This window comes from Sphaerodactylus townsendi, linkage group LG01 (genome assembly GCF_021028975.2).
Source record: "Sphaerodactylus townsendi isolate TG3544 linkage group LG01, MPM_Stown_v2.3, whole genome shotgun sequence".
Lineage (NCBI taxonomy): Eukaryota > Metazoa > Chordata > Lepidosauria > Squamata > Sphaerodactylidae > Sphaerodactylus > Sphaerodactylus townsendi.
Window position 1 is genome coordinate 120,785,522 of NC_059425.1, and position 18,782 is coordinate 120,804,303.

General features: G+C 40.7%; 1 protein-coding gene across 1 annotated transcript in view; it reads left to right on the forward strand.

Annotated features, from left to right (window-relative positions):
• Positions 1 to 18,782, forward strand: part of LAMA4 (laminin subunit alpha 4) — a 125,632-nt gene that overhangs the window by 98,890 nt on the left and 7,960 nt on the right. Inside the window, exons 27-35 of the mRNA XM_048492533.1 lie at positions 1,464 to 1,601; positions 4,144 to 4,277; positions 6,220 to 6,384; positions 9,227 to 9,380; positions 10,987 to 11,180; positions 12,364 to 12,553; positions 13,936 to 14,091; positions 15,149 to 15,308; positions 16,011 to 16,141. Coding sequence (XP_048348490.1) covers positions 1,464 to 1,601; positions 4,144 to 4,277; positions 6,220 to 6,384; positions 9,227 to 9,380; positions 10,987 to 11,180; positions 12,364 to 12,553; positions 13,936 to 14,091; positions 15,149 to 15,308; positions 16,011 to 16,141 — 1,422 coding nt within the window. The remainder of the gene's footprint in view (positions 1 to 1,463; positions 1,602 to 4,143; positions 4,278 to 6,219; positions 6,385 to 9,226; positions 9,381 to 10,986; positions 11,181 to 12,363; positions 12,554 to 13,935; positions 14,092 to 15,148; positions 15,309 to 16,010; positions 16,142 to 18,782) is intronic.

An 18,782-nucleotide genomic window follows, 5' to 3' on the forward strand; every position in this document is an offset into this window, starting at 1 on the left:
CAAATATGCCTAATAAAGGTCTGTAGTGTATTGTATTGAAAGAAAAATAAAGTGCAATATAATAATAGCATGGACCAAGCCCCCCCCCCCCCCCACCAGCTGCATTCCATCTTCCAAACTATTTCTTCCCTTCCTCAAAAGCTCTTGAAGCTAATTAATTTCAGGCTAAAATACCCACTTGAATCCAGAGATCTATGATTGATATACCATTTGACCCTAAAAAGTAGTGGCATGGGTAAGGGACAACCCAATCTGTGTGAGGGCCATCGTGATAAGAAAGTATTTTATCCTTTCCCATGGCATTTGCCCAAGTAGAAGTGATCCCCAGGCTAATTTAAATTCCTGTGGGGACACAAGGGGGCTCCTAATTTTTTATTCAGACAGAATGGACAAAAAAGGCGTCAAAAGAGAAAGAAGCTTTTTCCCCTGCCCAACCGTTAACACCACTTGTCAATTTCCTTCGCTGCTGGCACCTGACATTTTGTAATGTAGGGTGAAGATTATTTGATGAAGATTATCCCAGATGTTTGCTCTGCAGGCTCTGATCCTGGGTACCATTTCAGCCTAAAAAGTACATGGTTGGGCTCTACTTGTCCTGCCAATTCCAGCAATAGTTTTCCCTTTTTTTCTTTTCAATGAGCTACCTTCAAAGCCACACAGACATGATATGAAAATTGGCTGTGATTCTGACATTGTGTCTGTGTAACTTCGAAGTCAGCTCATCAAAAATTTAAATGATTCATGGTTCACTCAGAGGCGGAGTCCGCACAGGCCAAAAACAGCGCCCCTGGGACAGTAAAAACATTATTTCGAGAGCACTGTTCACACAACTGCCGCCTCTGCATTGAGGCAGTGCCATGCTTTCCACCCCTGCCCCCGCCCCCATCCCCACTGGGGCGGAAACATTTTTTTAGGGGGGATAGTGTTTTCTAGCCGGCGCCATGCAAACAGCACTGAGTTGGAGGCGCCGCTTTTTGGTGCCTCCATTTTCCCCCACACTTATCTTCTCTCCCTGCGGAGCTCCACAGGGAGAAAAGGTAAGTGTAGGGAAAGAAAGATGCCTCCACGGGCCATGGCTGCTCCGGGGCTGCTTGCTTCTCAGCTTGCGAACAGCCCTGGGGCTCCACCGGCATCATATATGCCAGTGGGAAGCTGCTGTAGGGGCCCGTGCGAAATCCGCCTGAGATCTGCTGTATGTCATTACTATACTGTATGTCATTACCTGAGTTTCCATTAAAGTAATAAATTGCCAAGCACTGATGTTTGGTGGGCTAGAATTTCAGGTTCTCAAGTACTATAACACTTCCCATTTGAAATCATCACTATCAGCTGCTAAACAGGGTGAACTAGTAAACCTTTTCAAACATTAAAACAAATCTAGGCTGAATTATAAAAATAAATCAGTTGTTATATTCAAATTTTCTCTTACCTTTGCAACTCTCCTTTGTTTACTTGGCATATAGATGTCCCGCAAGGCATATTTCAATGGACAAAGCTACATTTCATCTAGTCAGAAAATTTCTCCCTTTCATGCATTTGAAGGGGGATTTAATTTCCGAACATTACAGCCCAATGGACTGTTATTCTATTGTGCTGAAGGGGTAAGTATAGTTTTCTACTATTACTAAAATTATTTATTGTAAAATAATGAAGAAGTTATAATGATTAGGATCCAAAAGGCCGTTTCCATGGACAGAAGGAATTTCCACAAGCCTACAATTATTGTTGATTCCTCCCTCCACCTTTCCGTTGTAAAGCCCCACACCCAAATAATTCCCAAGTATCCTTCAACCTTCAACATTGGCTTGTTAACAATTACCTAGCATAATGAATTTGTGGGAATTAAGTATAGCCCACTTTCTCTGTACTAGAGATATAATATTTAATTCTTACTGACTGAAGGAAGACACAGTGAAAATGCTATGTGCTGAAATATGTCTTATGTGCAGTCTAAAAAACAATCTGTGCTGTGTTCAATTCTGGTTTGGGATTCTTGATGGTAAGGAAAAGGAAATGTTCCTTGTTCAGGTCAAATCTAATAAGAAAAAATGAGAGGAGCTAATGTGATACTCCCCGCTGCTGGACCTGAAGCTTGTCATTAAAACCACTGCGTGGGCATTGACATCTCTCCCCACCCCCAACTTCCCTAGTCTTCAGAATGGGGAAAGGAGGGGATTTTATCACCTGGTTCCTCTCTCTCCAGATGCTTGATGTCATAATCCTTGAGCAGGATCCATTGCTCCGTCCCTGTACTGTTGTGAGATCTGCTTTACATGGGTTGGGTTTGGCCCTGCCACAGCCTCCCCCCAATCATTTGCCCTCTGGATGTCCTACACTGTTGGAACAGGCTTGAGTCGATTATTTCCTCCGTATTTTCCCAGTCTGCCTTCCAGCCTCTGACTGTCTGACCCAAGAGGCCTGCCAGAATGCAAATTCCCACCATCTGGCCCAGGCCTGTCTCCCATGAACTTTCACATACCCAGTGATTGCGTATACTGTTATTTCTCCCACCTTCCCACTGGCCAGCTGCTTCTCCTGTTGACGCAGTGCTGCTGCAGCTGTTACTGTCTCCTGTGCTGCTGGGCAGATCCTCTGGGGCTCCTGCTGAGCTCCTGCCAGCTGTGGTGACTCTGGAGTTTATGCTTTCACATCCCTTGCTTTTCCAGAGGACAGGACTCAAGACGCTGAGAGTAGACCAGCAGCAAGTCCAGGGCTGACCCTGTCCCCAACAGCTAAAGACTCCATCTGTTTAAATATATGGCACCTTCCTATAAAATTATTTCAAAATGTCTGAGTAATAACCACAAACCTGCTTTTCACTACAGGAATGTTGGAGAAGATAGTGTATGGTCAATTGTTAAAGATTCCTTAGGGTTACGCTATTTTTATTTTTTTATTTCTACAGTGTGGTCAGAAAAAAAATATAACCATTCAAAAGGTATTTGATTGTTCTGAAAGCATTGTTACTGAATGTCGCTCAAAGGATTAGGACTGTAATGATCCAAAATAACAAGTTTCTACACATCCGGGTGAGACCTGCACATCTAGGCCTCACAGAAAATACTTTCATGTTGAACAGTTAGCCTTGGATAAAGTTATTTTTAAGCTTCACAAATACAACTTCAATCCTTCCATGGAATAGAAATAAATATGCAGAGACTGGATAGGTATGGACAATTGTTATACAAAACATTAGTGCACCACACAGTTTCCCTCTTCTGCATACGAATACCTTTTAAAAATCCCCCCCTTGCATTAACCTTTCAGAATATCCCATCCAGAGATTTCAGACTGTATTTTAACTTCCTAGAGTTTGAAATGCATTTTGGAAATACAAGAATCCAAATACAAAGCAGAAATATTGCCAGTATTCATGAGCTCTTTATCTCTGTTTATTCATTTAAAACATTTAGATGTCACCTTTCTGAAGCTTAATTCAACATATAAAACACATAAAACAATTAAAAGGAAGTAGTTTAAGAAGAACTTATCAAACATTGACATCATCAATAAACAAATAGATAGCAGCATTTAATAGATCAAGAGCTATGTGCCTTCAAAAATAAATAAGTTTTGTATCCTTTATGAAAAACAGAATGGGGTATTCCAAGATCCTGGGCAGACTACAATGAAGACTGTCCTTTGGAATCCTATCTCTTCTAAAAGAGCTCTTATGCCTAATCTCCATACTGTGTTTTTTTTAATCAACAGTAATTTAACTTTCTGAATCACGAAAAAGGTAGGTGACTTGAAAGCACTTAAACCAAGAACATCTGCTTGTTGAGGGTTTTCTGGACTGTGTGGCCATGGTCTAGTAATTTTTGCTCCTAACATTTTGCCTGCATCTATGGGCGGCATCTTCAGAGGCATGCCGTGGATGCTGGGGGCGAAGGACACATTAGGAGCAGAAACTACCAGACCACAGCAACACAGCCTGCAAAACTCACAACAGCCACTTGTTTCTGGCCATGAGAGCCTTCAACAAGACGATGCCTCATCTGCTTTACTGGTAAGTTTTTTTAAAATCCCAAACCAGTTAGAAAATTCTGGTGATTGTTGACTAAGCGAAGTATTACAAGAATCTTTACAGCATTTTCTTTTGGTACCATCTGTGCCCAATGCTGTATTTTTTGTGTTTTTCAGTCAGACGTGTTCTCCATTTCTATGGATAAAGGAGCTGTTGTTTTAAATGCAAAGGGAGTCAAAGTTCAGGCAGCAGACAGAGCTTATAATGATGGGAAAGCCCATTTTGTTATCACATCTGTCTCACCGGAAAGGTAATATCTAATATCATATTACATTTGTAGTCAATTACTCTGTAAAAAAGCCATACTCCTGTTCCAGAGTATGTTGTTCTTTAAGGTGGTTTGCACATCAGATTTGTTCAATAAAAAAAAACCTTGACCACAGCATTTTCTTTAGTGCAATAACAATCCTATTCTTTCATTATAGCATCCATGTAAATACTCAAAGACAAGGACTGGTATACCATTCACAACTGTCAAAATGCTATCTGGTAATCCTGACTTGTAAAGCACAACCCTTGCATCTCTAAGAAAGAGGTACAATTCAGTGGCCACACACAAAGTCCTTAGCATTTTGAATACTGGGGAGAAGGGGTGACAGGACACACAGTATCTTCATACCTTTTCAGCCAGCTATATTGACACAGGCCATGATTTCTCAGGGATCTGTGTATGGGATCAGTGCTTTTTCAGCTTGTTCATAAATGACTGGAATTAGGGGTGAGTAGTGCAATGGCCAAGTTTGCAAATAACACCAAATTATTATTATTATTATTTTGTCCATGGGATTTTTAAGGCAAGAGAGGTTTGGAGGTGATTTGCCATTGCCTTCCTCCATGTCGTGACCCTGATATTCCTTGGAGGCTTCCCAAACAAACACTAGCAAGGATCAGAGCTGATGCTGTGGATTGGCCCAAAGTCACCCAGCAAGCTTCCATGGTGTGGGTGGGGATTTGAACCTGGGTTTCCCAAGTCTTAGTCCGATGCTTTAACCACTACATCATGCTGGCTCTCACCAAATTATTTAGGGTCATTAAAACAAAAACAAATTGCAAAGAGCTCCAAAAGGATCTCTCCAAACTGGAGAATGGTTTTTTAAATGGCGAACAAGGTTCTATGTGATGCCTATTGCAAAAAAAATTCCACCTATATACTGATGGGATCTGAGCTGGCATTGACAGACCAAGGGACTGGGGTGGCAGTAGAAAGCTCAATGAAACTGTCAACCCTGTGTGCAGCTTCTGCGAAAAAGGCAAATTTTATACTGGCCAACAGGAATAGAAACTAGAATGGCCAACACCATACTGCCGTTATATAAATCTCTAGTGCTACCACTCTAGAAACACTGTGTACAGTTCTGGTCACCATACCTGAAAAGGATATTGTAAAGTTTGATAAGGTACAGAAAAGAGTAACCAAGATGATCAGGGGGCTAGAACAACTGCCCTATAACCTCTTTGGACTGTTTAGAAAAAGGTCAGGCAAGGGAAGATTTGACAGAGGCTTATAAAACTATGCATGGTTTGAAGACAGTGTCCAGGGAGATTTTTGTCATCTCTCATAATTCTAGAATTAAGGGTCATTCACTGAGGCTGAAGAGTTGGGGGAGATTCAGGACAGAAACGTACTTCTTCACACAGTGCATAGCTAAATTGTGGTACTTGCTGTCGCAGGAGTTGGTGGAGGTCATCAACTTAGAAAATTTTAAAAGTGGGGTGAACAGATTCATGGATTAAAGGGCTATCAGTGACTACAAGCCATGACCTATTCCCTCCTGTACTAGGGCAGCAGTATGCCTCTTCGTATCAATTGCTGGCGAGCACGGTAGCACGATGGCATTGCAGTCATCCTATTTGTTGGCTTCCTGGAAGCAGCTGGTTAGCCACTGTGTGAACAGAATTCTGGACTAGCTTGGCCTCCTGTCTCATCCAACATGGCTCTTCCTAAGGCCTAATGTTGTTTCTAAAATATTTTAGTAGCTCAATAAGGTTTTGCTTGCTGCATGTACCTTGTGCTGTTGATGCAGATTGTGACTTGCAAAGATGCTTACGGTACTAGTTTGTTCAGAACACACTCTTTGTTAATGGTGCCCCCTAGTGACTTCGTCATCTAAGTTCAGTGTTGCAGAACCACTGTCTCTAGCATAATGTGTATTATCAGTTACTAAGGTGAACCATGGTTTTTTTTCCGGCAGGCTGGAGCTTTTGGTTGATGAAAAAAAGCAGAGCACACAGAATTCAGCAAAAGACAAAACAGAGGAAAAGCCTGTGAACCCCAAGAAGTTCTACTTTGGCGGCTCTCCCATTAGTACTGAATTTGCCAACTTTACTGGTTGTATAAGCAACGCCTACTTAACAAGGTATGTGCATTTCAACTTGTATGTACCCTTTTCCATGATTAGCCAAAGGTACCCCACACTCATCCTTTTTTCCCCCATGAAGATTACCCTTTCTGGGTTCTTCTGCTGGTTTAAGTTCTGACTGGGAGCAGATGTCACTACCATCCTAAAAAGAGATATACTCTTCTAATCCCTTTGATGTCAATGGATTTAGAAGGGTATAACTCTCTTTTGGACTGCACTGTAATTTGCATAGATCAGCTTACATTTCAGTTAGTTAAAGCTCATCACTGACTATACTATATGAATTAATGGCATGGGAAAACTATCTCATTAATTTCTGAAATTATACTTTGTCTAGTTACATAGTGATGCTTAAATGGTGTGAAACACTTGGGTTGCTCACCTTTAAAAGTTCATTTTGTTTTAAGTTCTTCACATGAGTTTAACTGACCAGGCTCCCACTAAAGAGTTATTTTCGCTGCAGAGATGCAAAGGCAAGTTCATACCACTCCATCTAAAGCAAGGTCTTGCATTATGTTTTTAATTTGTTAGTTGCCTTGGTGGACCTATGGGGCCAAAAATCAGGGTAAAAATCTTGTTAATAAATAGTTCTGCTGGGTCTCTCAGTGGCCTTTGATACTATCAATCATAGTATTGTGCGGAGCTGCCTCTCAACACCTGGACTAAGGGTTCTTATTACAGTGCTTCAAGTCATATTGAGGAGGATCAAACTGAGAAGATAGTGTTGGGGATTCCTACTTTGCCCCATGGCTTTGGACCTGTGAGGTGCCACAGGGTTCCATCTCATCCCCCATGTTATTCAATACTTATATGAATCCACAGGGAGAGGTCATCCAGAGATTTGGGCTGTGGTGTCACCAATATGTACATGATTCCCAGCTCTACCTTTCTTTTCCACCTAATTCCAAGGATGTTGTTAATGTTCTGAATTGGTGCTTGAAGTCAGTAATAGACTGGATGAGGGTGAGCAAGCTGAAACTTAATTTTGACAAGGCAAGGGATTCTCTAGGATAGTAGAAAGGCAGTCCAAGGACTTCAGATTTCCCCTGTCTTGGATGGAGTTATGCTTCCTTTGAAATTTCAGGTTCACATCTTGGGAATGCTGCTTGACACAGTAGTCACCTTAGAAAACCAGGTGGCTTGGAGTGCATTTGCCCATCTCCAGCTAGTGTGTCAACTGTGTCGGCTCTTAGGTAAGTCAGATCTAGCCATCTAGACTGGACTATTGCAATGAGCTCTACGTGGAGCTACCCTTGAAGAGTGTTCGAGGGATGCAGTTAGTGCAGAATGTTGCAGCTAGACTGTTGGTCAGGGTCAGCTATCAGGAACACATCCCTAGTACTACAGCAATTACACTGACTACCAATCTACTCCCAAGCCCCATTCAAGGTATTGGTTTTGTCCTTTAAAGCCCTACATTTTCTCACACCTGGAAATTAAGATCTTAAGACAATCATATGAGCTGCTTCCACACAGGGACTTTCTCCTGTATGGACAGTAAGATACCCCCACTCCTTTTGAGAGCATTGCATGACTCAGTTTTCCCCCTTTGTGCCGGATGGGAAAAAACCCTCTTTGAGCCAACTCATTGAGGAAAGTGTGGGGTGGCTGTGAGTGAAATGTCCATGTGGACATTCTTGCTTGTGTCCAGTATGGAATAGGGGGGAAAGTAAGCTTTACACTGCTGCTCAGCTAGGAAGAGGGATGAATGGCGGGGGGGAGTTCCCAAGGTGTGGAGAGCAGGACTGTCAACAAGTTGGCACTTCTGTACCAATGCAACAAAGGAAGGGGGGTGGGAGGGGGCTGGGGGGTGGCATCAGCAGCAAGTGGCATGGCAACAGAGTATGCCATTGCCATTATCACCCATCCCCGTGTGGAAGCAGCCCACAAGATAATTGTTCAGCAATCTTGGACTCGGTGAGTTTTAATGATGGCACAAGTACAACCTGATCCTATGAACAAAAAAGAAAACGTCTTTTGATAGTAATAAATGCAGTGAATTCATATACCTTTTTGAATAGTAACAGTGATAGAGTTGTTAAATCAATTCTGAATACGTCTATGCAACAAAGAGGATTCTAAGACCCATTTTATTTATTTTCTATGTTGTTACTGAAGCCCCATTGGGAACCACCCTCTTTTTTTCCCATGAAGTTTTTTAAAGACATTTTAAATGGCATTATGGTGCACTTGTTTTAAGTTTAATGTCATTTTTTAATTCTACTTCAGGGATTCTAACAAAAGAGAGTGCTGTACTTAAAATGTATAATTTGGAATACTTCTTCAAATACAATTTTTTAAAATCTATCACCTTTTATCATTGTTATTGTTCCTAAAGGTTTATTTAAATATGTTGATAATCCCCTTTGGGATAGGATGGTGAAGAAGAATGTAATGAATGCATTAACAAGGGATAAAACATACTCTGAAGATACTCTGCTAAATACTAGATTACCTGTGTAAAGTAAACCAGGTGTTTGCCAATGGCTTGCACTTTTAAGTCATAAAGCCTCTAACACACAGCAAACTCTGTGTTTTCATAGGTTTCTGCCCTGGAACTGAAAAGGGATCTAATTAGTATTCTAAACAGGTCGTGGCCCAGCAGGGGTTAATTGCATATGCAATCATATTTTACTGTTGTGGGCCATGGAAAGTCAAAGGCTTTGTGTTCCCATTCATCTTTTCCTCCTGAAATGTATGTTTATGTATATTTGGATCTTATAGATTTGAATCTTGTAGACAAGACTTTTTTGTAATTTGAAGGAAGGAGAAAAATCTACACTTTCCTATCAAAGTCAGTTTTTGGTAATAATGTTGCCCCTTTTAAAAAAAAATACAGGTTGGATCGAGACGTTGAAGTGGAAGACTTCCAACGTTACTCTGAAAAGGTCCAAGCCTCCCTTCATGGATGCCCAGTTGAATCTCCTCCTGCGGCCCTTTTCCACAAGAAAAGGAAAAATTCATCCAAACCCAAAGGAAGCCACAATAAATGGGTTAGTCAAACATACCAATGGCATTAAAATAATGACGTGTAATCAGATAAATAATATTAATACTATTAATATTATATCATTATTAATATTATCTCATTAATATTTCAAAATTTATGGTAGTCATCCCAGTATTCAAAAATAATGGGCTGTTTGATTCACAGCAGGTTAGCCCATTCAGTCATTTTGAAACTGCACTTGGAACATGCATGTACAATCTTTCCTACACATAATCCATAAACTATACAGAAAAGAAGCCACACACTTTTCTAATCAGGAAGCCAGGTGAATTGGATTTCCTTCAAAGATTCTATGAACACCCGGAATAATTCTGCTTCTTGCACTCCAAATGTTAATGTTGTGTATTCTTTGTAAGCCTTAAGGACCCTGGTCCTCACCCTTGATAATCCAATTGATATGACTTTCAGTTGGGATCTTTGAAGTTTCCTGATGCTGCTCAGGCATCAAGGGCCTGCTTAATGGCCGCACACAAAAGTGGAGAATAATGCAAGAGCAGCAAGATAATATACATACTAAAGTGTGGAATAGACTACTAACATATTTAGAGTTGCCAGTTTTGGTTTGGAAATTAATGGAATTTTGGGGGTGGAGCCTTAGTGAGGGCAGGGTTTGCGGGAGGGGACGACTTCAGACTATAATAACATAAACACCTCACTTTAGGGTAACTGGGTTGTTTTTTTTCAGAAAAACTGGCCGCTGTTGTCTGGGGATCAGTTGTAATTCCAGGGAACCTTCAGGCCCCATCTGGAGGGTGGCAACCCTGATCCAGAGAGCTAGCATGATGTAATTGTTAAAAGCTGCAAATTCTTATCTGGAGAACTGGGTTTGTTTCCCCACTCCTCCACATGAAGCCTGTTGGGTGACCTTGGGCTAGTCACAGTTCACTCAGAACTTTCTCAGTCCCACCTACCTCACAAGGTATCTGTTGTGGGGAGAGAAAGGAAAAAGAGTCAGTAAGCTGCCTTGAGTCTCCTTACAGGAGAGAAAGGTGTGGTATAAATCCAAACTCTTCCTCTTCTCTTCTTCCTCTTCTTCCTGTTTGCTTGCTACATTGCTGAACCCAAAGAGTGTGATACTTCTTTTACCTGCTGGGGGAAATGGCTTCTCCCTTATTTAACCATAAATCTAGTCATCTATGAGGCACAGAATGGTGTCCAATTTAAACAGCAAAAGATGAGGTGAGTGGAACCTTTGCACACTCCCTGCTTATTTCTCACAAACTGGTTCCCTGCCTCACCAGACCCTTTTCTTCCAGCTGAGCTAATTGCTGCTATTGAACCATTGTTGGTGAGAGAAGTGCCAGAAGGGACAGATTACAGGGAGGAAAGAAACTTGGAGGGGGATGATTTAGGACTCTCATATCACTTTAGGTTTAAAACTGTGGGTCTTCTTTCCATTCCTCATTTACATGTGATTGGGCAGATCTGTATTTAGATAATGAATCTGTTGACATTTTCCTGCATATTTTCATGTGAAAATGTTTGAATTCTAGTGGTTATGGAACAGGACTGAATCTTAGAAGCATAAATAAATAAATGTAGGCAGAATACAAACTGGAGCAGTTCTTTATGGCTTTCTTTGTATTAAGGTTGGAAAAGACAATGAAGATTCTTCACAGTTTCCATCTGGCATTAAAAAAGTGGATCAAGAGCTGAGAACTCAAACAGACCCACACTGCCGCTTCTCAAATACCCCGCAGGCAAAGGAACATGTGTATTTATTTGGAGGAACAGCAAACAGCCGGCAAGAATTTGATTACCTAACAAAGGATTTCAATAAAAGGTATAGTGAGCAAGTAATTCTAGTGCAGCATGCTTTTAAAGCTATTCAACATTTTTATAAATGAGGGAGAAAATATTAAGCTAAGAATAACTTTTTACATTCCCCAAATATTTTTCTATGTATGCTGCATGCATTTTTTCTTCTACTTTGTATGGAGAAGTTCACTGGTGCTTATCTATATGTATAAAAAGCTAACAGTGTTTTTGTTAATGGTAGTATAACTCAGTAACTGCTGGGCCAATTCCTCTGAAAATTCCTAGCCACTGTAGTCAGCCAGGTGAGAGTGTTTTTATATGTTCACATACCTGAAATTTCACACCTGGTCCAGCTAAAATGCCTTTTTCCTGGCGCTCCATTGTGAAGGACATGCAGCTGCCAGTGTGTAACTGTCACCCTTAGAATGTTCATGCAGCTTGGAATGTTCGCTCAGATGGCCAGATATGAGCAGTGGAAACAGTACATAGGCAGTAACTCAAGTGGAAGTGAAACACATACACACACATACACACGAGGGAGAGGGAAGGGAGGGAGAGGGAGAGGGAGGGGTGGCATGCAAGGGAAGAGAGGAAGGGGGAAAGAGACGGAGGGAGAGGCATGCAAGGGAGGGGAGGCAGGGGGCCCAGAATCTTGATATGACCCACCCACCCTAGCGGAGGGAAAGAGAAGTGAGGGAGGGAAGAGAGTGAGGGGCGACATGCAAGGGACGGGAGGGAGGGGCCAGGCACACTAGATTCCCTGAATAATGTGGTTGCGGTTACATTTAAGAAAACCAGGCACGCATTACTCAGGAGAAAGCTCGGTACAGCAACCATGACATACTTTGATCGTATTGGCTGCGTTGCGCCCCTCAGAGGGTTTCCTCAGAAGCGATACCCATTGCCACCAACCAAACTTACTCCCAGGTAAAGGATCATGACCAGCCAGCCTAGATGTGTGGGAGGGGGGCCTTTCCCCCCCCCCCCCCCCCCCCGCCCAAGGAATGCAGGCACACACATCACTGACATCGCACAGTATCAGGCTGTGTGTTTGCATAAGCAAACGCACTGGGCTGGTCTCCTGCAAATTGATTTGTTGCTACTCGTTCCTTTCCCATTCTTCACTCACAATAATAAGTTACATTGCAACGCTGCGGGTCGTCGGGCCCCGCTAGTTGATATAATGAAATGTTATTTTTATTTGACAGATCTCAGTTCTCTATTAGTATGAAGACTCACTCATCCCATGGAATGATCTTCTATATCTCTGATCAAGAAGAAGAAAATTTCATGGCTCTTTTTATTGCCCATGGACGATTAGTTTTCATGTTTAATAATGGCCACCAAAAATTAAGAATTAGGAGCCAAGAGAAGTACAATGATGACCAGTGGCACAATGTAAGTTTGAAAAAGAAAACATATGATTTAGGAATCTGCCTTTCCAACAAAGAAAAGGGTTAGGCTCTTGGGGATTTATCGCAATAAGATATTACACCAAATCACCATTATGGGCTGGAGCCAGCAACCCATCAGCACCAGAATCGCAGATTTCTTCCTTCTTTTTCCCCCGGTAGTCTTTTCTGATCCTAAGAAAGATGATTCCCGGGGGCATGGGATCCATGTGCACTAATGGCTATGAGGGTCAGGCATGCACTAAGGAGGAGGAAGGAGGTGAAAACCCCCCTCCCCACCTCCTTCTTCTGTCAGTGCAGCTCCACTGACAGTATTTGAGTGATTTTGTCCCTTCCTCTCCGTAACCCCCTCCAACTTACATGGCTATTAGTCCATATGTATCTCAGAACCCCAGGAATCAGCTTTTCTGAAATCATAAAAAGACTGCTAGAGAAGAGGAACAAAGATCTATATCCATCAGCATCTTCCATTGACAAAATTTCAATCCAATAAACTACATGGTTCTCTCATATAGTCACCCACCGCCATACTAAACAGATCTGGAAAAATAAAATCCCCAATAATATATGATCTAATTAGAATTAATTCCTTACTTTTCCATTAAATAAATAATAAGAATCTGGTGGCATTAAGAAATTCAGCAAGCAAAGGATACTCTGATGATCAGAATATTGTTTTTTCTTTTCTTTTTTGCTACTTTATGTCTTTTCATTTGTTGAAAAATATTATTGTATGAATCCATTTGATTCTTGTCATGTACTACTAGGTAGAGTTCTTTGCCAAAGTAATATACTCGTTTGGATTTAAAAATGCCATTTCATTCACAGAGGACCTCAATATAGATTGCCCTCCCTTAAGATACTTGAAATCCAACCAATGAAATATTCAAAGTGCAACTGCAGATTTCCTCTTTACCCAAGTAACATTGCTGAAGAATCTGAGATTAGTACGGGCAAAAGAAAACTAATGGAAGCTTGAAAATCCAGAGGTGGTAAACAGAAGTATGATCAGCAGTGCAATCCTAAACAGTGAAGGATGTTAAGGATGGTGGCACTGTAAGGTCCCAGCCCTGTGCAGTCTTTCCCAAAACGGAGTTGAATGTATATACAACAAGATCTGGCTGCATAAGGATTAGGCAGGCTAAGACACATTTCCATTCTGTTCTGTTATTGTATAGAATATAAAACTAAGTGTTTGATCATGAGCGTTTTGCATTTCACCAAGTGGATGACAAGTTATCCCTGAAGGAAGACTTCACATTTGCCCAATGAATCCCACAATGTTCTATTCAAATTTATTTTTTTACAATTCTACATTTTCTAGTCTCTTTAAGTTAAAACATTTTGCTTTTTGCTTGTTTCTTTAAGGTGATGTTCGTTCGAGAAAAAAATACTGGTCGTTTGGTAATTGACGGTCTCAGAGTATTAGAAGAAAATCTTCCTTCTTTTGACAGTGCATGGCAAGTCACTACACCCTTTTATGTAGGGGGTGTGGCACCAGGAAAAGCTGCCAAAAATATCCAGGTGAAAGTAGACCTTTTTCATAATAAGATGTGCATTATTTATTAAGAAGGTAACAAAAATAAATTAAATGCAGTCAATTCATTTTATTTTTTAAAAATGAACTTGGAGAATGACAACCAAGAACTTGTGAGATTACCTCATGTGACCCAACCACCATTTAGGCTTGCATAGACATCACCACACAACATTGCTGAGAACCCCTACTTCTAGGCACTTTACAGAGTATTGAATGAAACAAGTAAAAGTATTTGATAACTGAAGGATTTTGAGATGCAGGTCTACAGAAAGAGGCATTTTAAAAAGTTCTCTACTTCCGAAAAGGCCTTCGCAATTACACAAAATACATAATAAATCTGAATCTCTTGACAGATTCTGAATGACTGCTACTTGCGAGCTGTGTCAGAAGTATGCTTTGAATCCTTTGAACAGAACTTTCAGTCTCTAAGCAGTGTTATACCCTTCTAAGATCATAATGGACACAGAAGGGGGTAACCAGAGGCATAGGAGGGAGAAATGGCACCCAGGGCAAAATGGTGTCCGGGCCCTGCTCCCACCACACCCTACCCCCGGCTGAAAAGCTTCTGCTGGGCCTGGTGGGGTGAGGAGTGGGGGGCGCCCCACCACCCATGGCACCCTGCCCCCCGCCCATTTACCATAGTTCAGCCAGCTGCTGGACAGCTTGTGGGGGTGGGGTGAAGGGGGGGGTAATTTTCCACCCCCCACGTAACTCACTGTGGGGCACCCAGGTCGTTTGTTCCAAGATGTCCTCATTATAGCTACGCCACTGGGGGTAACTTGGCATAAGGTGGCACTGTTAGAATATTAGTTAGGCACTTTGACTAACCCCAAGCACAGTTTGAGAAAAACAGAATGTGCTGTTATAATTTTGCACTCCCTCCTTTCTTCTTGGTTTAGGATCCCTTTACCTAAAATCAAGATATGTATTCATATGATTCTTAAACTATTACAGTTTTGGTGCATAGGGGAGAACCAAATTACATGTGTCTTTCTTAAATAGTCATGAATTTCCATTTTTGTTTTTGTTTTGTTTTTTCAGATTAATTCAGTCTATAGTTTCAGTGGTTGTCTTGGCAGTTTACAGCTCAATGGAAGGCCGGTTGTGTCTCCTTCACAGACATTTAGTGTAACTCCTTGTTTCGAAGGACCATCAGAGGAAGGAACTTATTTTTCATCTGAAGGAGGATATATTATTCTTGGTATGTATATTGTTACTATTTTAGCAAAACAATGCCTAATATTGAAATCATTTTTCTACTGAAGGAGTGAAAACCACCATAGATTTCAAGAATATATTTTACAGACATAGCATGTGCACGCACATACACGTGCACACACACACACACACATATATAAACTTACTTATTTGAACACATTACATATTCAGGGTGTCACCCAAACATATGTCTTACAAACCAGATAGGTACATATAGAACTTGGTGGATGCTTGGGGCAATCCTACACAGCTCTGCTCAGAAGTAAGTTCCATTTTATGCAATAGAGATTACTCCCAGGAAATTGTTTTTGGGATTACAGCCTTTGACGCTTACACAGCCTATGCAAAATAAAACTATGAAATACTTTGACATTCTATTTTGGAAAAAGTGACTGCTAGACAGTTAACTAGCCAAAAATTGGCAAGAAAGAACTCCTCTCAAGGAAATCTGCACTCTGGCTGACCTTTTCAAATGTCCTAGCACACACACTGTAAACTAAGGGTCTGGATTATAGAGAGTGTAGAACAGGCATTTTTTGCATAAGACTACCGGCATGAAAAAGGCTCAAATAAGTATATTTGAACAAATATATGGAAGTATAAACTATAGATTGTTCTTCATGTTTTGTAATGACCAATGTCATAATTACTGTTTCATAAAGAAGGTTCTTATTTTTCCCAACAGATGAATCCTTCACTTTGGGTCTGAATTTTGAAATAGTTTTTGAAATTCGTCCTCGAAGCACTTCAGGAATCCTAATGCATGCACACAGTGTAAACAGGGAGTTCCTAAACATACATATGAAACAAGGGCAGGTATGACAAAGGACTAGTAATTATCTTTCTTACTCTGATCTCTTATTTTTCCAAATGAAGTGTTCGACATTCTTTCCAGCAAGTTATATACAGACCAAATTCATCTTTAATGTTAATGAGTTGTAATGTTTTTAATTAGCCCCATTTCACCACTAAAGGCGAAATAACAATTGCATTTCCTCAGCTTTAGGATTGTAAAATTAACAGAACATCAAAACACTTATTTTATTGCTTCAATAACATTTTTGTGCTAAGATTAAAGGAAAGAATGCTGACACTTGGGGTTGCTACCTTATCAAAGCATTAACAATTGATAGCCACTACAGATGGATTACAGATGTTGGGATCTTTTTAACACTTTAAGTTCAAGCTGAATATTTTTTATTTAAAGAGTGAAACAAATATCAGAGGTCTGCTGAAGCCTGTGTCACAGAGAGGTGGGAGAACTTTTCTTGAGTGAAAAGAGAATTCCCTCCAAAAAGAAAGTTCAATCAGAAATTTGTGTTGGATAAACCTTAGGTTTTCTAAGAATTTTCTAATGTACTATACTAGAAGTTGTTTGCCTATTTTTAATGTTAAAAGATTGCTACAAATATATGAACTGAACACTGTGTACAGAAGGTAACTGTTTCATTTTCATTTACATTATTTATAATCCATCTTTCACACTTGAACTCAAAGTGGCTTACACAGAGTGAGTCAATATAATTGACAGGTTGGACATTCAATAAACAATACAAGAGGATTAGGGTTGTAGAACCAATCAAAAATCTAAAAACAGAACTGAAGCAAAGCATAAGTATTAACATGACACATTAAATTATGCAAATATTACATAGTAGGATCCTGATTTCAGCAAACTAAACACAGTATATAGACCACAATCCCTAATAATTTGTTCAAGTAACTTTGTGAATAAATTTAGTACAGTGCAACTCTGTTGCCTAAATAGAAAAGTGGGAGCCTTTCTGACCTCAGGCAGGTCATTCCACAGAGTCAGGCCACAACGGCAGTTATTGATTTTGCTCATTTATAGATTGACACCTGCAGAATATCTTACCTTATGCAGAAGCATGCAGGGACAGGGCAGATGCTCTAGGTAACTCAACCAATCTCTGTGAATTGTAACTGCATTGTTTCATCAAAGGTTTATTAACCTTTTGTGCACATGCCATGCTAACATATTTAAAAGATCAGAAATCATATTACTACAGTTCGTTTGCATAATCCTTCAGCAATATTCATTCAATATATGGCAAGATACATTGAACTGGAGCCAGAGGGGGAAATGGTGCCTGGTGTCAACCCCTTTGGGTGCCCCACACACACACACCCACTGCATGGAGGCTGGGGGCAGTGCCTTCCACCCCTGAACTCCATCCCCTGGCTTCCATGCAAGCCAAGCACCGTCCCCCTGGCCTCCATGCAAGCCAGCAGGGCCTGGGGAGGGCAAAAGCCGGCCTGCATGGAGGCCAGGCTCAGCAACGGCAAGCAACCTTGGTGGGCACCATAGCCACCTGCTGCTTAGCCCCACCCTGCCTTCCTGCAGCCAGCTTGAGCCAGCCTGCAGGAAGGCAGGGGGGCAGTGCTCAGAGGCATGCAACTGGGGCGCACATCTTTTGGCCATGTGGATGGAGCACCCAGCATCCCCCCCCACATGACCAAAAGTCCATGCTGTTCTAAGGGGGCCCACAAAATTTCAGATCACAAGGGGAGGGGAGGCAATAAAGTTAACTAGTTTTACCATTACATACAAAGTTTTTCAGCTTTCTGAACGTATCAGTTCCAACAAGACATTTGAGATAAACCTAAATTGTTTTCTTTTTCTTAAAAATGCATTTTAAAATTATTAAAACTTACAAAGGACTTTGGAGTTTAGAGAAAATTCTCAAGGTGGACATCAACAACACACATACTGAATGTAGAATCCGCCCCCCTAACTGCCTGTTTCACCATATGTTCCTTTGGACTGAATGTTAGCACAATTTAGTCCATAAGGGAGAGTTTTCTGCATCTAAATATCCTACCTTTTAATGTAAATGTCTATGAGACAGATTAAAACACGGTAAAACAATTCAAAATAAACAATAAAATAATAAAATAAAAACAAAAGCAAGAATAAAATAAAAAATTGTAGATAAAAACAATTAAATGCTTCAGATTAAAATCAGAATGATCCTAAAATCCTAAAAACAAAACAGTATAAAACAAATAACATCTTTAAGAGCAGCAGTGAAATAAAAGCAAGATTGCTGATAAAACTTCACAAGGGAATTTTCTAAAATGCTCAGGAAAAAGATTGTTCACCTGGCAGCTAAAAGATTGTAAAGCTGACCTAAGTGCTCTGCTATGGGGAGCAGCTCACAATTGTGCCACTAATTAAAAGGCCTGCCTAAACAATTTTTTTCTGAAAATACTGGGACTATTCCCCCCATTCTTTCAGCTTTTTAGATCAGAGATCAGCAGGACATCTCTTGGGATCATCAGCAGATTAATAGTAGTATGGAAAAATGGGGATAGATTTGGAAAAAGGTTGGCCCTAGATTGATTTCAGCTGGTTTTAATTTTTTATCAAATGCTTTTTGGTGATATCTGTCCCTCTCTCCAGTAGATAGGCATTATATATAATATATTGCAGGAT